Here is a 19,021-nt window from a genome sequence, read left to right as displayed (position 1 = left end):
TATTATTTATTTATTTTTACTTCTGGACACAGAAAGTTGTCTCGGTGTAAATAAGCACATATGTAGCGCTGGATGCAGGAAGAGGATTGATGCTGGCGCGTCATCACCGCGCTTACTCAGTCTCCTAGCAACAGGAAACATCTGCCTCCGCGAGGACCAATGAGGGCGCGCGCGGATCGCTGTGTGTTGTCTCTTGTTGCTGTGAACGAGATATTTTAGGAGGCTGGAGAGCAGCGAGCGTCTCACCCCCGAGGAGCTGGAGCTGCTTGTCTGTCTGTCCGTCTGCAGGGACCGAGGGAGCCTCCGACTTCAGGCCGAGCTGGAGCGTCGCTGAACCGGCTGTGAGGACGGTGGCTGTGGCGCCGAAGAGCGGAGGACAGAAAGAGAGAGATTTTCACTGGGATTTACTGACCTGCTGCTGGACGGAAATATTTAAAGGTGAGGCGCTTTTACAGGTTTTTAAAGGATTTATTGGAGCGCCTTAAACAGCAGTTACTCGTTTCTAAACTGAGCGTAGGCAAGTTTGTCTTTGCAGCAGCTTTTATACGTGGAGGCAAAGGAATTGAATGAAAATTAAAAAACATAGATTTAGAATTAGATAAAATAAATGCAACAGACAAAAAAAATGAGGCAGGTGTTTACCTCTTTGCAAAGGTTTTTAAAAAATGCATCAAAATAACAACAACAAAAATAACAGAGAATGAAATATTAAAGTAGAATAACATGATTTAAAAGTTAAACAAAATAAATGCAAATAGAAAAAAAATACAAGTGTTTTTCCCCTTGGCAAAGATAAAGAAAACAAAAAACAACATAAACATAAATAAGGAGAATAAAATCAAATCAAAGTATAATAAAATGAGATTTAAGAATTATCTAAAATAAATGCAAACAGACAAAAATAATCGCATATTTAATTCTTGGCATAGGTAAAGAAATGTATTAAAACAGCATACAAAGGTGAAAAAAATAGATTTAGCAATAGATGAAAACAGAAAGAAAATGCAGATCTTTAACTCACCATATAATTGAAAGTACAAAAAATATTTAAACTCAAAACATATTAAAACACATCATGACTGTTTAGTGAAAATCTCTTCTTTCTACGATCTAAATAATATAATATATAATAATATAGTGGATTATATTAACAATGCACTGTCACAAAGCTCAAAACAAGGCTGTTTTCTCATATATTTCTGATAATATTTACACTAAAAGTATATTAAATCAAGATCCTTGTAGTTTGGACACTGGGTTAAAATTCATTTGTTTTATACTTCAAGTTTCTTCATTTATGCACATTTCACACCAATCTTAATACAACTGAAGATGGTTTTAAGGGAGGAAATCAAGCCATGACCTCCTGTGCACACATACTTATGCTTTTAGTAGAAATATCTGCTGCAAAAAAAGAGAAAATTACATAGCAAGTGTTGCATCCACACACACATACACAAACACACTTCCCACGCAGCCTCTCTCTCTCTCTCTCTCTCTCTCTCTCCTCCTGTATCCATCATCATGCATCATTCTCCTACAGATTAAATATTCGGGTTGCAGTTGGATGTGAAAAACTGTGTGAGTCACTCCAGCAGCTTCGGGGGGGACAGCGTGAATGTTTCGCAACGATAAAGCTTCCCACTCTGTGTTTATGATTGATTTATGGCATTTTAAAACACACACGCACGCACACAACCACACACACACACACACACACACGCACACATGCCGCCCTCTTATCTCTCCTCCTCTTCCTCTTTATTGAATCTAAATGAGCTTCCAAGGACGGCAGATTTCAGAAAAGACAGCTCTATAAATATCAAGCAAAGAACACAACGTTTAAGGGTCAAATCAGGATATTACACAGCAGTGCACATACAGTTTAAAATGCAGATTTATTGATATCAACATGACAATTTATACATTACATTTCATACACAAACATTTTTATTTTCCTCCTTTTTTAATTATTTTTAAAAAATCTTAGAATTTTATTTTTATTATTTTTAATAATAATCATAATTATGTTTTTTTTTTTTTTACAAAGAACAATAATGAAGGCTTTATGCCAAAACATGTCAGCAGCTTTGTCACACCATTAGCTGTAAATACAAAATAGTATTTGGAGTGTCCTACACTGAAAATTAAAGAAGAAATGTAATGTGGTTTTAGATTTTAAAAAATTCAAGTTGAAGAAAATCAAACACCAAATCGGATGTTGGCTGCACTGACAGATTACAGCTGAATCTAGATTTCTGCTACATGTTTTGATGTTTTGGTCTTTTGTTTCCATCCTCCTCTTCCTCCTCCTCACCTGTCTCTTCCCTGCAGGAGTCTGAGGGCGATGTGGAGGCTCAGATTGGCTCAGTCGCACTGATTCAGAGAGCTGAGCGCCGGCTGTGGAGCATCAGCAGCAGGTAATCAGAGCTGCTATCTGTTACCTCGTTTACCCTCAGTGACTCCACAGGTGATGTCATATTTTAGTTTTCCAATGCAGTTTATTTTGGAGGACTTGTTGGAAACATACGATTTGGAGGCATTACTTGCCAGTTCACTTTGAAACCTGTATAACAGGTACAGGTTGGGCTTTTTTTCTTTGTTTGTTTGTTTGTTTTTATTTTTTATCGGATAAGTGGACAACAGTGCATAGATGGATATTATTTATTTATTTTTTCCATTTGTAGGCAGAACAACAAGCTCTTTTTAGAGTGGCCCGGGGATGAAGCTAATGAGGCCTTGGTTCCCTCTTTAAGAGGCCTATGAGATTTTCCTATTGGATTTTGGGTCATTGTAGTAAATAAGCTCTTGGGCAAACAAATGTTTATGATACTTGAACGTTTTGTTCTGCAAGACAATCTTCACAAATGAACACCACTTTTAGGATTTTTGAAGCCTAAATGTAATTGCCAGAAGTAAAAAGCTAATCTTAGGCTATAAACAAACTACACTACGGTCTTGTTGCCACTGTTGCGAAGCTGTAAAGTCTTGTTCAGCGCAGCTCGATGTGATGATGTTCGATGATCGCCGTTTTTAAGACACATCAAAGCTTGAAAGTTCACTAGTCGGGTATTTACTGACGTATTTTATGTCGCAGAACAAAAATTGGTGGATGGTCAGACACCTAGGAGAGACAGCTGTCAACAGCAGATCACTGTTTGATACAACAATACCAGTTGTTTTTCAGCATATCATCCGCTGTGGTACCACACTAGCCATCATTATTTCCAATTGAAGGCCATGTAGGCGTGTTATGCAAGCGATAATGGAAAGGCAAGCACCTTATAGGTGGGAGCAGCCATGTATGAGGCATTTCTGGGAGGTGATAGTCCAAGATTTCAGGAAGGAGGAATTATTGACTCAAAACTTTCGGATGATCCACTCAGCTTTTGAAGAGTTATGTGATACAATAACACCTCTTGTAGCGCGTGCTGCATCACGAGGGAGCCAGTTCCTACCGACAAACGCATTGCCATAAAATCATGTGACCTACAGAAGCAAAAAAGTGCTTCCATTACAGTTTTGGCTTTTTTGTAATCGCCTGAAATACCACTCCATGCAAGCGTAAAAACTTTTTGCAATAAATGGGAGTTTTTTTTTTAAATTGACATGTTTCCATTAGACATATTTTATATTTGCTAAATCAATTCGTGCAATTTGATGGTTAATGGAAACCCGCCTATTGACACACTATCCTCTAGTGGACTTTTACAAATCCAGCCAAAGCAGAGAGACATAATTTTAAATCTTTTTAGTTATGTTTTTTTGTCTTCACCAACCCCTGAGGGTAATATCTGTCTCTCTAGCTGCTAAATCCTCTATCTTATTCACCAGCTAGTTTTTAACTGTAAAGCCGCAGGCAGTAAAGATTACTTCAAAGATGCTTAGACACTCCGCAGTGCTAAAGAGCTTCTTTGTGGGTTCATCACTGTAAGAACGCGTTACACATTTGACAAGGATTAATATGGATTATTGCGGTATTAAAGGTCACCCTAAAAAGCCTTATTAACCTGGATTCACTGCAGATCTTTAGCCTCAAGTAGTACAATGCTGTTTTACGAAATAATCTTAACTCAGATGTCATTTCACTGTATATTCGCTCTCTGTTTATTAACGTCACCACACCCAGTGGTTCTGCTGCTATGAACTGCTTCACTGAGGCTGGCAGCAGCTCCAGTGATGGACCCTCAGTTGGCGGCTGTAGTAACTCAAATTCACAGCAGCCTGGTGGCCAGTGACAGGTCTAAACTAAAACCCACCCCCTTCACTAGTATGTTTGGGGCAATCCAGTGAGAAGAGGCCCTTTCTGGTCACCAAAAAAGGTAAATTTCATTTACCTCTCTTCCTGCCTGTCGACTCATCTTGTTCAATTGGAAGGCAAAAAGAAAACATCTTTTAAGCAACGGACTCAGGAGGTGATGTTGATGTTTAAACAGAGATATGGATCAAAGGTTTAATGAAACCTGGTCACACTTCTTTAGCTATTTTGAAACTTTGTCATTTGAATAATTTGGTGCTGTCATATATAAATAAGTTCACTTACGTACTGAGCATGCATAAGTGAAGACTAATTACTTTCTGTTTTATTTTTTTTCTTAATTTAGTTATTTGTGTAAACCTGGGCATTTGTGTAAATGATAAACATGTATGTATATGTATTCACATGCCAGATGATTATATTTTGAAAATATAAATAAAGAAAAAAAGAAAAATAAACAAGCTGTGTAAGGACAGCCACAGAGCTTGGAGTTGGCACTGTCCCCCTCAGTTAAAGCTATAGGGTTTGGGTCGGCTGAGTTAACATATTGACATTTGCTACATAAATGTGAACCAGGATTCTCCAACTTTGAATGTGGTTTTCACCAAAGAAATGTCCTCTTTCTGGTATGACCTGTGATTGGCCAAAGTCTCCTGTCTTCTTTCTAAAGCCTGAAAACAAAGCTAAAATATGATGCCTATTACACCAAAATAAAACTGTCTAATCTGCCCAAATTTTAAGTATGAATACTGAATACTTCTCCCACCACTTTAATTTGTCATCTAGTCTTTTGCTTTGTTGTCTCCAGCAGCCCCTTCCCTGTGAGAGAGACCAAACCATTCAACAACGTCGAAAGTTGCTTACTTCAAGAGGAAATATGCGGAGGAGGAGGATTTACACGGAGGCCTACATGGATATTTTCAAAAAGTACGAACCTCTTCTGTCCCTCTTATTGTCCACTTGTTCTTTTCACCATTCATGTCGATCTTCAGGCTGATTATGTAATTTCATCTGCTCCCTGTTGAGAAACCTTGACAATTCTCAAGTGTTTATAGCTCTTTGCACAGCATACATTTTTTCTTCGAAGCTTTATTTATGCCTTTTTTGTCCTCTCTTTTCTCTCTGCTTCATGATTGTCATTCTTAAACTCACCATCTCCTCCAGCAGTCCTTGTTTGCCATTACATCCATTTCAGTCTTTATACATTGTGCTTTAGCTTTCAATAACTACATACAAAAGAGGCAATAGTAATTCTCCACTCTTTCTCCGCTTCTATGCAGATGATATGTTTATGTTCATGACAAAATTCAATTAAGGTTCAGGCTCAGGTTCAGGTTACTTTATTTGTGCCTGTAGGTAGATTTGGTTTGCAGTATAAAGTGCAAGGCATCCATTCAACACAGTTGACACCACAGACAAAACATAGGATAAAAACATGACAAAAAGATAAAAAGATACAAGATAAAACAATTAAAGTGCCCCAGCGCTAATCAAAATGTTAAATGTGTAATAAATACCAATAAAAACACTAAATTGCGTACAAAACCAAACCTTATAAAAACAATCTAAAAACTGCTAATGAATAAATCATAAATGCAGGATCCCAAATAATCTTGTGCAATGTGCAGTTTTCCTGCAGCTTGTTCACCAATGTGATGGCAGCTAGAACAAGTCTCTTTTTAAATCACATAGTTCGCTGCTAAATGCTTTGTGTTGAGGTGATATTTCAGGCTTGAAGTACTCCGATGGTACGATAACTCATTTTAAAAAGCCACTGTGGCCTTCAGTGATGCACCGGGTCAAAGGGCACCACAGAACACGATTAATCAGTGTTCATTTTTTGTGTGATTATTTAATCTAAATAAACACGTTATTTTGACAGCCCTAATAATAATATAACAATGAGGATAATACTCTGGCATCTACAGATATTAAAGCACATACTAATCCCTTGCCTTTTGTCGTCTGCAGCACCTGATACTGCAGGAGGACCGGAGCTGCATCCTGAAGCTGTCCCTGGAGAAGCTGAGGTTCCTGGAGGACCCTGAGGCCTACCTGCGGCGCTCCGTCCTCATCAACAACCTGCTGAGGAAGATCCACCATGAGGAGGAGGAGCTGGAGGCCGAAGAGGAGGAAGAGGAAGAAGAAGATGAAGTAGAAGAAGAGGAGGAGGAAGAAGAAGAGGAGGAGGAGGTGATAGGAGAGAGGGGGCAGCGGAGGCTGTTGTACCCAGACAGGAAGAGGGTGAAGGTCCTGGTGATGGACTGCTGCTCTCCGGCGTTTGGCCTGGAGGAGCTGCAGCATTACCGGCTGGTGCCCTGTTACCCATCAGCCGGGTGCCTGTACAGTCTGGGTACGTGCCCGGGCCTCGCCCCGAACCACCAGGTCCTTCTGTACAACCTGGACGATAATGGCTGACTGTGTACACCTCACTGCCTCTTTTCAAAAGCTGGGAAATGCAGTTCATATTACAGCTAGGCGTGCGGACATCTGTTTGTCCGAAGCCAACAAGAGGTTTCCACTAAAAACCTTTGAAGGACACGTGCCGAGGGGTGTGTTTTGTTCGTTGCCAGGATGTCACCTCCTGTCGTCTCCTCGCCAAGACGCAGCGATGGATTTGAAAAAGCTAAGAAACCCTGATTCTTCTTTTTCTTCAGGATCAGCAGGGTCTCTGATGTTGATGTCAAACTGTCGCAGCATCACTGCCATTTTACTAAACGTGCAAATGTGAGAGACTTTGAAGCGGGCTGTTGATGTGGTGTGATTTTTATCGTCATTGTTGCTCATGTGAAACCGTGAGCGTATTCAGGGATTTACAGACTGCAGGCTACTTTTTTGATGCACCTTGGCTTGCGTGGAGAATATGTGCTGATATGCTTCTGTTATCTTTTTATGCTACTGTGTGATTTATGAAATATTCTGTGTAACATTCCCTGGACTGTGTGAATCGTCATGCCATTTCAAGACACAACATCCTCTGAGGTGCATTTGCTGCCTGTGGGAAGACTGTTCTCTCTCTGTATTTGATGTCCCGTGTTTTGCATCATTTTGTTGCCCTCTGCTGGTGAAATCATTCACATTGAAGCCGAAGCCCTTTTTAGTGGCTGTGATTAAGCTTTTGAAACCTGGATCACCAATTTTCTTGTACTGCATTCAAACTGTTTAACCCTTTGAAACATGAGCAGACTGGATGGGTCTCTTTCTAAAACATGGGGGGGGGGGGATCAGTGACCAATTTGGCAAGAAATGTCTCATTAATGCAAAAAAATGGTAAAAGATTATAAGAAAATGACCTGAAAAATGTTTTGTTTTTTTTTAAAGAGAGGGGAGGATTATTAGAATATTATCCAAAAATGTCTACACGATACACTATATTTATAATTATTATGATTTTATATTTAAAATTATGTTAAAGAAAAATTTAATAATATAAATATTTTTATAGCTTTTTTGTCATTAACTTTTTTTTGTATTTCTCTTATTTTCAGGTATTTTTAAAAAAACTTATTTAACATTTTTTTGTTTTTTGAGCCATGTCTTGTTAAGATAATCGTTGCTTTCTCCCAATATTATTATTCTTTTTTTTTTAAGAAATCAAAGAAATTTGCTCAGGTTTCCATGGGTTAAATCTCACAATGCAAGTGTGTGATAAGAAAAAAAAATTAAGTCCCCTTGTTTAGCATTTCTAAACAGTATACAAATGGTACAACACATTTTTTTTTTAATTATAAGCAAGTGTTTATTAATGTAACTCCTTCTGTAGGCAAAATAGAAAAATACAGATGTAATACTCTGAAATATTGCTCCACAAAGGAAATTATGACCATCAACAGGTACTGCACATTAATAAACACTTGAAGTCTTCATATCTGCATACAACTGCATTAAAGTGTGTTATAAACCATTTATTAAATGTTTTATATAGGGCTATAATGCCCGATAGTGGGGGTAAGAGAAAGTTTTTACTCAAAATGATAATAATCTTTCTTAATTGTTGTCCCTTTTTAGTTTGATGGTAAAAGAAGTAATGTTTTGCATTTTTTGTTTTTAAAAAAGGGATTTTTTTTCTATTCTTATTATTTTCAGCTCTAAGAAGTAACAAAAAAAATCTTTTATGCTACCAAAAAAAAAATAGTTTGTGAATGGTTTTGAGCCCCTATGGCCCCGACTGGAGCAGAAAGTCTTCATAGTGATAATATATTCCAGGTATGCACGATAATATTATCAGTATCGGCAGATTTTGGCTTCAAAAGGAGATATCAGAACTGGCCAACATGCTGATTTCTGCCAATATTACAATCCTCTTTTTTTTAAATTGACAAAGTGAACATGTACAAAACAGCAACCCTAAGTTTGAGTCTTTTTCTTATTTTGTGCAATGAATGAATAATTCAGATATTGAAAAGAAATGTTTTTATGTCTCCATCTGCTGGTGGGCCATCAGGATAAGAGTTTGCATTATATGATGTTGATTTCACCACAGAAAAGATTTGATGATCACTAAAATTGGGAGTGGAGAGAGGAGAGGAAACAAGTGGATATATATATCGATATCGGTATCAGTTATCAGCCAAATGAGTTGTTATTTTTCGAGCATCCAATATATTCCATATTTTTTAAAAATCAGTCCGGGTCATAACAGCAGCTGCAATGTTGTCACAGAGACTGAGTTTTGCTAAATTGTCAGGGGCACGATGTGTTATTTATCAAGCTGCCTAATCTGCTCCATGACAACAGTAATTAATGAATCATCCTTTTTTGGTGTCTCTTTCTTTGTTTTGAGTGTTCAGTCCAGGAGTTTCTCTGGGTTTTAAAATTTGCATCTTAATAACAATCACTACAATAGAGAAAAAAACCAACAGCAACAAACTGCAGGCAACTATAAAGAGAAGCTCAATATTTTAAAATAAGAATTTATATTTTGATGAAAATGCATATTCCGTATTTAAGATAAAATATTTTGGAAAAAAGGGCCAGTGAACTTTTTTCAGGTGGTTGATTATCAAATAAAGTATGTGAGGTGATAATACTTTGTGTGTTTTGATGCATCTCTGTGTAGTAATAGAACTATTATTAATAATACATTAATTTCCAAAGTCTTTATTTTTCTTTCTTGAGAGCAAACCATTACGATTAGCGTATAACAATACTTTTATTTATTAATCTAGTTTCACGTTTGTTCTCTTTTTGTTTGTATTTATTTTAGAGTAGAATTAAGAAAAAAAGTGTAAAGTGAGCCACACAATAATAGACCATAGAGTAAGCGCGGCCATGTTACGTCATGACGTACTAAACATGTCTATTGTGCGTGCGCGCCGGAATCACTGTTGCCTTCAAGTGGTATTACCAAACTCAAACTTTGGAGGTTCAATCCTAAACGCATTCAAGTGCCATTTTTCTTGCATATTTGCATTTAAAGTTTCTAGTATAAACAGAACATTTCCACAGTTTTCGATCAAGGGAAATAAGGGATAAATAAACGGATACAATATGCCTATATATATATATATATATATATATATATATATATATATATATATACACACCAAATCTGATATCTTTATATTCCAAGTTAGGAGATTGAAGATACTTATCTGACATCCAGTTTCTGAGATGATTCCAAAAAACGTCTTACGTAACTGCCTTCAAAACATAAATGTTCGAGAGTTTCAGTCTTAGATTCACAGAAAGCACAGTTGTTCTTATCAATATGAAATCTTTCTCTAAGAAAATCATTAAAAGAGTAAATAGCATTTATCTATATTATTATTTTCTATATCACTTATTCATTTTGCAATTTTAAATTTTAAATTAATTTTTTTAAATGTGATTAGTTGACATGTGCATACTTGATTGTCATTTACACAAATGTCTAACCAACACCCTGCCATCCAGGTTTACACAAATAACGAAAATAAGGAATAGATAACTAAATAATAAAAATCTGTCTATTTGCATGCACTGACTTATCTTGCTACCTCTGCATTTTAATCTGCTCAGAGAGTGTCTCAAAATCTTGGAGTTTACGTGTAATTTCTGCAAAGAACTGTGTTCTAGTGTCTTTATATGCGCCACATGGTAACAGTAAATGTTGCATTGTCTCCACCTCTGTTTGTGGACGGAGCTGAGACAGCCTGTCCTCTGTATGAGTAATTTCCGACGGCACATGAAGGCAGCATTAAAGGCGCGCTCCCCGGACTCCGCGCATCTGTCAGTCTGAAGAGGCTCCAGCTCCGACAGCGAGTCTCTGAACTCAACCTGGACGCGTACGATAAAGAACCGACCGACCAGTTTGGCTCGTCTGTTATCGTCTTAACGGTAACACATTTTATCTAATAAAAACAAAAATTACTTCCCACTGTCGCAAGTTGTTGTAGTTTAAAACAGTCCGGGGTTCACTCTGCTGTGATGCACGGGTTAGCCAGCTAACGTTAGCCGGAGAGAGCTAGAACCGTTAGGGGGGAGTAGCGGAGTCCGTGCTCCTTCTTTGAACCGTGTTTGGAGGGGTGAATAAACCGGACTAAACATGGAGAAAAGTAACCGTTTTGTAGAGCTGTACCACTATCTCCAAGACCCACACCTCGTCGCCCGCTTCCAGCGCTTTTGTGGGGTTCACGGGACGTTTTCGAGAACCGTCTGTGCTGGTACCAAGGACCGGACTCACTCTCAGAACAACGGGGCTTGCCATCACCACAGCGCGGGGAATGAGGGTGAAAACTTGGCTGTTATCGGAGCAGGAGAAGGGGAAATACCAACAAGGAAGAGGGTTATCGATTCAGAAGTGGCGAACATCAGTGAAAAACTCCCCCAAAACGGGGCAGTTGTTTCCACAGCGACTGCAGGCGGGGAGACGGTTGGTTTGGGGAGTAACGGTCGCAGAGTCGCCGGGGCCACCGAACCAGAGCAGCGGGAGAAGGAGAGCGGAGCCCCGGGGTGCAGCACGGTGAAACCCCGCCGGAAGAACTCTCTCACAGGCGACGCCGGGCAGGAGTTTCTCATCCAGAACCGGTTTTTGTATTACATGTTCACTTTCGGGACCGAGCTGGGCAACGAGCTGTTCTACATCACCTTCTTCCCCTTCGTCATCTGGAGCATCGACGCGTTTGTGGGCAGGAGGCTGATCATGGTGTGGGTCTGGGTCATGTATCTTGGGCAGTGCACCAAGGATGTGCTCGGGTGGTCCCGGCCAGCCTCACCACCTGTGGTCAAAGTGGAGGTGTTTTACAACTCTGAGTACAGCATGCCGTCCACACACGCCATGTCGGGCACGGCCATCCCCTTCTCCCTGTTCTTCATGACCTACGGCCGCTGGGAGGTACAGTACATGCACATAACATGCTCCTAAAATGTGACAAAATGTTTGAAATTTGTAATGCAGAAGCAGGGGAGAAAGGGAAGTTGGCAGGAGCTGCAGTACTGTGCAAAAGTCTCAGGCCACCTTATGCTTTGTTATTTTACCAAGGTTGTAATGACCATTCACATTTTTAGTAGTCTCTTTTTTAGAATACAACCAGGACATAAAGGGGATTTTGTATTAAGTATGAAAAACTCAAATTATTCAGAATAAACCAACTTCAACAGGCTAAAGTTGCACCTGTTTAGATTGACTTCCCTTTTCTTTTAGCATGTCTTTAACCTTCTTAGGCAGACAATATGAGATTTACAATATTAATCTTCTGGTAAGAAGCAGTTTTGTTGTGACTTTTTTGGTGTGTTAATGCATTTTACATGTTCTCTGTTTTCGTTGTACCTTAATATGTATATATGTATATGCACACACATACATACATATATCCTCATGACAACTTTGCTAAAAAGAAAAAAAACTGTGTTGGCCTAAGACCTTTGCACAGTACTGTACATAGAAAATAGTTTTTGTTTCTCCCTTTTTTTTTTTTCTTAACCCCCCCACCAAAAGAACTGCCAAGAGTACCATAAAAGTACTGGATCGGTAAGCAATATTGTTAAAAGTAGAAGTACTGTTAAAATCTTTACAACACCCATCCCTCAAAGAGACTTAGAAAGAAATATTAAAATATCCTCATTACAACTTTACAACAACAACTAAACTATGGTGGCTTGGGATTTTATACTCAGTAGTGTAAACATAAGAAAAAAACAAAATAAAAAAAGCTGAACAAACTCAGTTAAAAGAACCACAATGCTGGGGTGAGTCTGTATGATTCTCTAACCATTTGCCAAACATGGATGAAAAATCACAGAAAAAAAAACAACAGAAAAATTCACCTTAAACAAATGAGGGATGTACATGTGTAATATACTCCATCAGCTTCCCTATCTTTGAAAAAATGTGACCTTTTGTAGTTTAAATGCAAAAGTAATCCTTTCCATCCTAAATTTGTCATGTAAAATGTCAATACAATCATTGACCGTAGGTATTGCTGGATTTACCCACTTCCTGGGTTTGGCTTTCTTGCCGGTAGTTCTTAGGATCTTTAATAGATATCTCTCATGAGAGGTAACATTGTCCAAAGGCTTGGGGCCTCGTTATAGGGTCTCTGGTTTAAATGCTTTAATACTTTCTCCAAAACGACCCCCTGCCAGAAGGGAGTTAATTATGGGCAAGACCACAATATGTTATAGTGACTGGCATCCAAGGTCCCACATTGTTTCCAGCAGTCAGAACATTTAGTATAGCGACCCTTTTGACCCGGAGTAATGAAGAAGCTAATAAGGTTTTTAAGAAATATATGTTAAGTTTGAGCTGCAGAGGCAGGAGAGAAAGGGAAGTTGGCAGGAGCTACTTCAACCGAAATTCCACAAAGGAAACTGAGAAAGTTCCTCTTGTGATGCTTCACAACAACTTCCTCTATTTCCTTATTCAGATTCACTGACAATGCTTTGATCATCAGTACTCTCAACATCATACAATCCCATTTTAGTATACCAATTGGCTATGCACAGGTGAGTTATAGAGCAGCGGTGTGAGGCTAGTACCTATTTGTATTAATACAATATTTGCCACAAAAATACATAACACACAAAGTTTTTTGGGAAGGAGCCCTTTAATTGAAGAGCTGGTCTGTTGTTTATTCAAGAATCCACATTAGAGACACACGAATGCGCCCCTAGTCTTCCTGGTGTCCTGCACATTGAAATACAGCACAAACATTCAATAAAAGTACAGACAACTTAAGATAAAAAACTGTACAGACATAAAATAAGGGTAGAGACAACTTGAGATATCAAATATTTTGGATGCTAGAGAAATACCTTAATTAAAAAAAATAGTAATAGTAGTCTAAGCTGTAAAACCAGATATTGCAACAAAAAAGGAAAACACCTACAGACATAAAGTGACAATAAGGAGGTCATAAGACTAAACAGAAGTTGAAGCAGAATATATGGAACAGAAACACGTCTTATTATACCACTCATATTAGGTGCAGACGGCAATATATTGATATTATCAGGATATGAAACAAGATTTTGGCTTAATATCGTGTTGTCTTTTTTTGGTTTCAAAGGACGTGTCACAGTAAATTGATGTAATTTTCTGAACTATCCAGACATTACTTGTTCTATTATTTGCCCCTGTCCACTTATTCATTATAATCACATTAACTGTGATTATTATCAAAAATCAAAATATTCTGCGAATGCACCCATATTCACCCCTACAATATCATTGCAATATCAATATTTGGTCAAACGTATTGTGATATTTGATTTTCTTCATATCACCCTCCTCTAGCACATATTTATTTCATCAGCATGTTAAACTACACCCTTAAAAAGGCCATTAAATTGAATTAACACCACTCTAACATTACAAATATTGAGTAATAATTTATAAATTGGCAACCAAGTGTCAGAAAACAATGAAAACAAAAACAAAACAAACAAAACACTTGCAATAAAATTATGCGAGTTACATAAACATATATAAAAAATGCAGCACATCAGCCTGTAAATTATTTAAAAAAAATACAGTTTCTATATTTCGTAGCATATATATGATACAAAAATAGTGTAATAAAGTACCATTCATTTCTGTATACCCATCCGCGTCTAACACAATGTATCGATGTCATACAAATTTAAATGGCTATATATAATGACCCCATAGACACTCAATAATCAGTACTCTAAATTAATACACTCACAGCCTCACATGAATTTAAATCTGTGATTATATCTGTAATAAACCTTTGTGAGGTGTAATATCTGCCAGCAGACTTTGGTGTTCACAGTTAAAGAAGGAATTTGTTTTTCAAATAACATATCCTGCAGAGATGTACATGTACACCCACTTGGCTTTCACTGCCTTGCTCAAGAACACTCTCAGACGAATACATTTGCCAAGTGGCAACTCTTGATACACGATCACTGAGACTTTGCCCTCTGAAGCCGCGTCATTAAGAATTAATGTGGGGTCGACCCAGTGGATTCAGTGACAGCAGCCATGGCGGCTGTTCGGCTGTATGAGCGCAGTTGTTGACTCATTACTGCTTGTAGAGCAGTGAAATCAAGCTCACTGTGGGGACAACAAGACTAAAAGTCTACAGTCTGCAGCCAAATGACAGTCCTGTGATGCTGTAATGCTCATCACATGGCAGAAAAGAGCGTTATTGGATTAATTAAAAAATGTAGAGGCCAGATCAACAGAAAATCCAGCAGTAATTTTGATGATATAATCAGTTAATCAGGTCACGTTTTAGGCAAAAAATGTAATTGGGTCCAGCTTCTCAAATGAAAATGTTTGCACTTTTTAGCAAAGTGGGCTCCACAAATAACTGAAATATTATCTTTTAATACCTAAATCCCAGGAGTTACAATTTTTTGATTAAAGTAAAGTGTGTTGCAACATGCCATTATAAATGAAGATAAAAATGACATCATGGGCTTTTTGATTTTTTTTTCAGTGAAAATAAAATTCCCATTAAAATTGTGACTTATTTAAAACTGTAATATCTGTCCTTTTTTTGCCCTAAAACTGAATATCTTTTGTAATTTTGGTTTGGTAAAACAGTTAAATTCAATGTGTAAGCAAAGGTGATTGTGATTAACAGTTTTGCTGTTGTCTGACATCATATAGGCTGAAAAAGATGATTTATTAATTATGAAAGTAGATAACAGCTTAATCACTTGTTGTACTTTGATTTAGCTGTACTTTTAGCGAAATGCCTTGTTACCATGCTACCATACGTGTTAACACGCTACGACCTGTGACATTTAGCACGCTAACAGCTCAATGAGAAACAATTAGCACAATAAAATGTGCCTCTACAAATTTAAACAAGCTTTCACCACTTCCTCAACTTTGGCCAACTTCATACAAACTAACTGCAGTGTCCCAAGTCATTGTGGAAAAACATACATGCAGGATTTCTTCTGTTTTAACAGGCCGCTCCCTGTTGTTCTTTTTTTCATCTCCTCCTATTCACTTCGAAGAAACAACACTCCATTGTGTCTACTCTGTAAAAGCCAACAAAAAGTCTGTGTAGTCCACTTCTATTGTCCGCCTGTGCATCCACAACGTGACGGACGTGATCAACAAACTGCTGGAAGTTCATTTGATTCTCATCGAACTGAGTGACACTGAAAACTCATCTAGTTTTTATGGCAGATTTCTGCTTTTTTGTCGAGAGTTGCTGAAACAATACGTGAATTTATCGCTAAGTCTATTGACATAATTTTTTTTTTTCATTTGCTTCATTCTCTAGGAAATAACAAACATTTGTTGGTCCTAGCCTCTAAGATATGAGTATTTTTCATCAATAGCAATTTAGGATTGTGAGCTTTTTTAATATTTTCAGACATTTTACAGACAAAACAATTTGGTTTTCTAAGATAAGATATTAATTCTAGGGAAATGTGCTGTAGTAGCAATACAAAGTTAGGTGAGTGCAGATAAAGCATGCAAGGACTAAAATAACAGCAGAAATAGAAAATACATGTTACAAACACAGTTGCAAACAGAAGGGCACAAAAAGGTTCAAACCAATATGTACAGTGACATAATAAACAGGTTACTTGTATGAATGATAAGTTGTTTTCTAAACAGCTTACAAAATACTAATTGTAAGAATGTTGAACTTTCACATGGGTGAAATTAGGAAAATGAAGTGTGCTTATAATGTTGTACAAAGACGCCTGCAAATAGGGTTCCCGCGTATCCTTAAAAAAAAGTCTTTAAAAGGCATTAAAGTCATTAATCTATAAATAAGGCCTTAACTGATATAAAAATGTCTTAAATCAATCTTTCAAAAGTCTAAAAAAGGCGAAGACGTTGTAAGTATGATATTAAGAATCATCTTTTCTCTGATGTTGAATCGTAAAATCTCAAAATAATTAGTAATTTATATTTTTAAAACCAAATTAACATCATGCAGATCCGGACAGAGAAGCCACAAACACTTGTAAACATTTACAACATCCAATCAAATGAAAATGAACAAACTTTTATAAGAAAGGGATACTTATTTGATTACATAATATGTTCTTTGTTTTCTGTGTTTTCCGCTCTAGATAGTTTTTTCAGCCTTCGATGTAGATCATCTTACTTTTAAACTTGACCCAAAAAGTAATGTTTTATGTTGAGCTAAACATTTGGGCAAAATGGTTCCAAACCCACAGTAACTGATGTCAGTTTATGTTTTATTTTTCTCAGTTTGGGGTCTTGAATTGTAATTGGAATGGCAATTAGAAAGTCTTAAAAAGTCTTAAATCTAACTTTCCTTAAGCTGTAGAAAAGAAACGAACAGAAAAAAACATTTTGCTTGCTGATACGAGGACTCCTCTGCAACAAGTATCTGCAGTAGACCAGAAACTGCACTGATTACCACTTTTTGTAAAGTACAATTCCAATAATGCCCTGTCATATTCTCCAAATCATAGGCTGATGTTTAACAGTCATTACTTTGTTGTGGATAGAGGGAAAAGGCCTAGTTTTGAAAAGAAAACTGTGTGGGATCCCTGTATTGTGTTGTTTGAATCCCAGCAGGCGAGTGCATGAGGAGAGATTGACTTGCGGCTCTCTCCCTTCCCGTCTGTCTGTCTGAGCAGGAGATAAGAGAGCCGACCCCTGACCTCGGAGTGTGGGGCTTCGAGATAAGACAGATTTAGTGTCTGTAGCTCTCTCGTTTCTCAACACGACTCTTTCTTTACTCATCAACCTGAGTTTGAAAACACACGAGTTGTTTGACATTTCAGAAAAGCCCTCAAATTTGGCAAATTATGTGCTCATGTCTTTGGGGAACACTTTGAACGAAACAATCTCTCTATTCAAGGTCTTAAAATACAAGCTGCTCACCCACTTGTGTGGCACACCAGATAAGACTGTTTGGCTTTTTGAACCTGATGCTCTCACATTTATTTTGGTCTCACGTGTCGTTCTTCAGCTTCGCCCTAACAGGGACCTGCGATTTAGTTCTGGTACTCAGTGATACCTTTTTCCAGAACTTCTCTCCGTAATACAGAAACAGAAATATTATTTTTAAACAAGCAGCATCGGTGACGTCGTCTCGCTCTCTCTTTTTCATTCTATACTCTGTGCCAGGCAACAAGTGATTCTGCTCCGCTGCTCTTCTTCAGTCACACCTGGAGCTTCGTCTCTTTCTGCGTTTCTGCTTGCTTGTCTGTGTGTGTGTGTGTGTGTGTGTCTTTTTTTTTTTTTTGCTCATGTCTCTCTCTCTGTTTAGACACACCTGACAAATGTGTTGAACAAGAACAAAACCTTCGGGCTCGTTATTGAAACCTATGCACAGATTTGTTCTTTAAGGAGAAAGATTAAGATTTGAGGACAAATTTTAATTTAATAATAAATCTACCTTGTACCTACCTTTTACCTGGTTCTTGCGTTTTACAGGAAAAATGAGAACTTATGTCTGATTCATCTCTGGGTTATTATTTCCAAGAAATTCATATGCAAAAACAGAATTTAAAGTTCTAGGTCACAAAACAAAAATGAAAAACAGAATATAAAGTAAATATACAATAAAAGTTAAAAATATTGCAACAGAAATTGTGTTTTTAATCTGGTTTCCAAAACAGTTATTGCATATTGCAAAAAATTGCAATATAGAAGTATTTCATTAGCAAATTTTCAATCTCCCTTTTGTCCTTGTGAATTTAACTCCATACTGTCGACACTGCTGACAGATGACTTGTGCATTTACACTTCAGGGGTTCAGGGGTTCAGGGGGTTCAGGGGTTCAGGGGGTTCAGGGGTTCAGGGGCCATACAGGATGTTTCCCTGTGTTTCTGGGGCACCATGCACCATGAAATGTCATAGATATTTCACAGATCAAATTGCAGAAAGCTGGATATTCCCTGACATGGACCAGAATCATTGTAATGAAGTAACTGCACACATCATTTTTGAACTCGAATTGGAATAATATTCATTTCAATGTCCAAATGAAATAATAGATAAAACTTCATTCATCTGACCAAAGGAGGATGTCCTTCTCATCCTTTTCTGCTTGCCGTAGTCGCTCCATGAGCTTTCCTGCTGTATCCCTGCCTCAGCGACTCGTCTCAGTAAAGCAGGAATGTCTGGATACGGATGGCCACAGTGAGACAGTCCTCCTCCCATCCCAAAGCCCTCCTCCAGCTCAGACAGTAACTAGAGCCAGATGTCTCTTTATGGAAGATACTGGTAAGAGCGAAATAAGGGAGGGGACGAGGGACAGAACAGAAAAGAGAAGCTTGAGGAGAGGAAAGTAGAAGAGCAAAAGCTAAATGGAGGGAGGAAGAGGAAGTAGAGAAAAGATTAGATAGTAGATGGAAGGAGATAAG

The 19,021-nt window shown here is 37.8% G+C and overlaps 1 protein-coding gene and 1 long non-coding RNA gene across 2 annotated transcripts in view; both read left to right on the top strand.

Moving 5' to 3' along the window:
• Positions 1–204: 204 nt before the first annotated feature.
• Positions 205–9,281, top strand: LOC121953249 (uncharacterized). Its single transcript, XR_006106494.2, has 4 exons — positions 205–438; positions 2,335–2,420; positions 5,067–5,185; positions 6,230–9,281. It is a non-coding gene; the product is annotated as an uncharacterized LOC121953249 (long non-coding RNA).
• A 1,150-nt stretch (positions 9,282–10,431) lies between these two features.
• Positions 10,432–19,021, top strand: part of sgpp1b (sphingosine-1-phosphate phosphatase 1b) — a 32,737-nt gene continuing 24,147 nt past the window's right edge. Inside the window, exon 1 of the mRNA XM_042501053.2 lies at positions 10,432–11,573. Coding sequence (XP_042356987.2) covers positions 10,785–11,573 — 789 coding nt within the window. The 5' untranslated portion in view covers positions 10,432–10,784. The remainder of the gene's footprint in view (positions 11,574–19,021) is intronic.

Source organism: Plectropomus leopardus, chromosome 14 (assembly GCF_026936395.1).
Source record: "Plectropomus leopardus strain MGB_pleo_1.0 chromosome 14, ASM2693639v1, whole genome shotgun sequence".
Classification (NCBI taxonomy): domain Eukaryota; kingdom Metazoa; phylum Chordata; class Actinopteri; order Perciformes; family Serranidae; genus Plectropomus; species Plectropomus leopardus.
The sequence above is the reverse complement of the archived record's forward strand: the minus strand, read 5'-3'. Positions and strand labels throughout refer to the sequence as shown.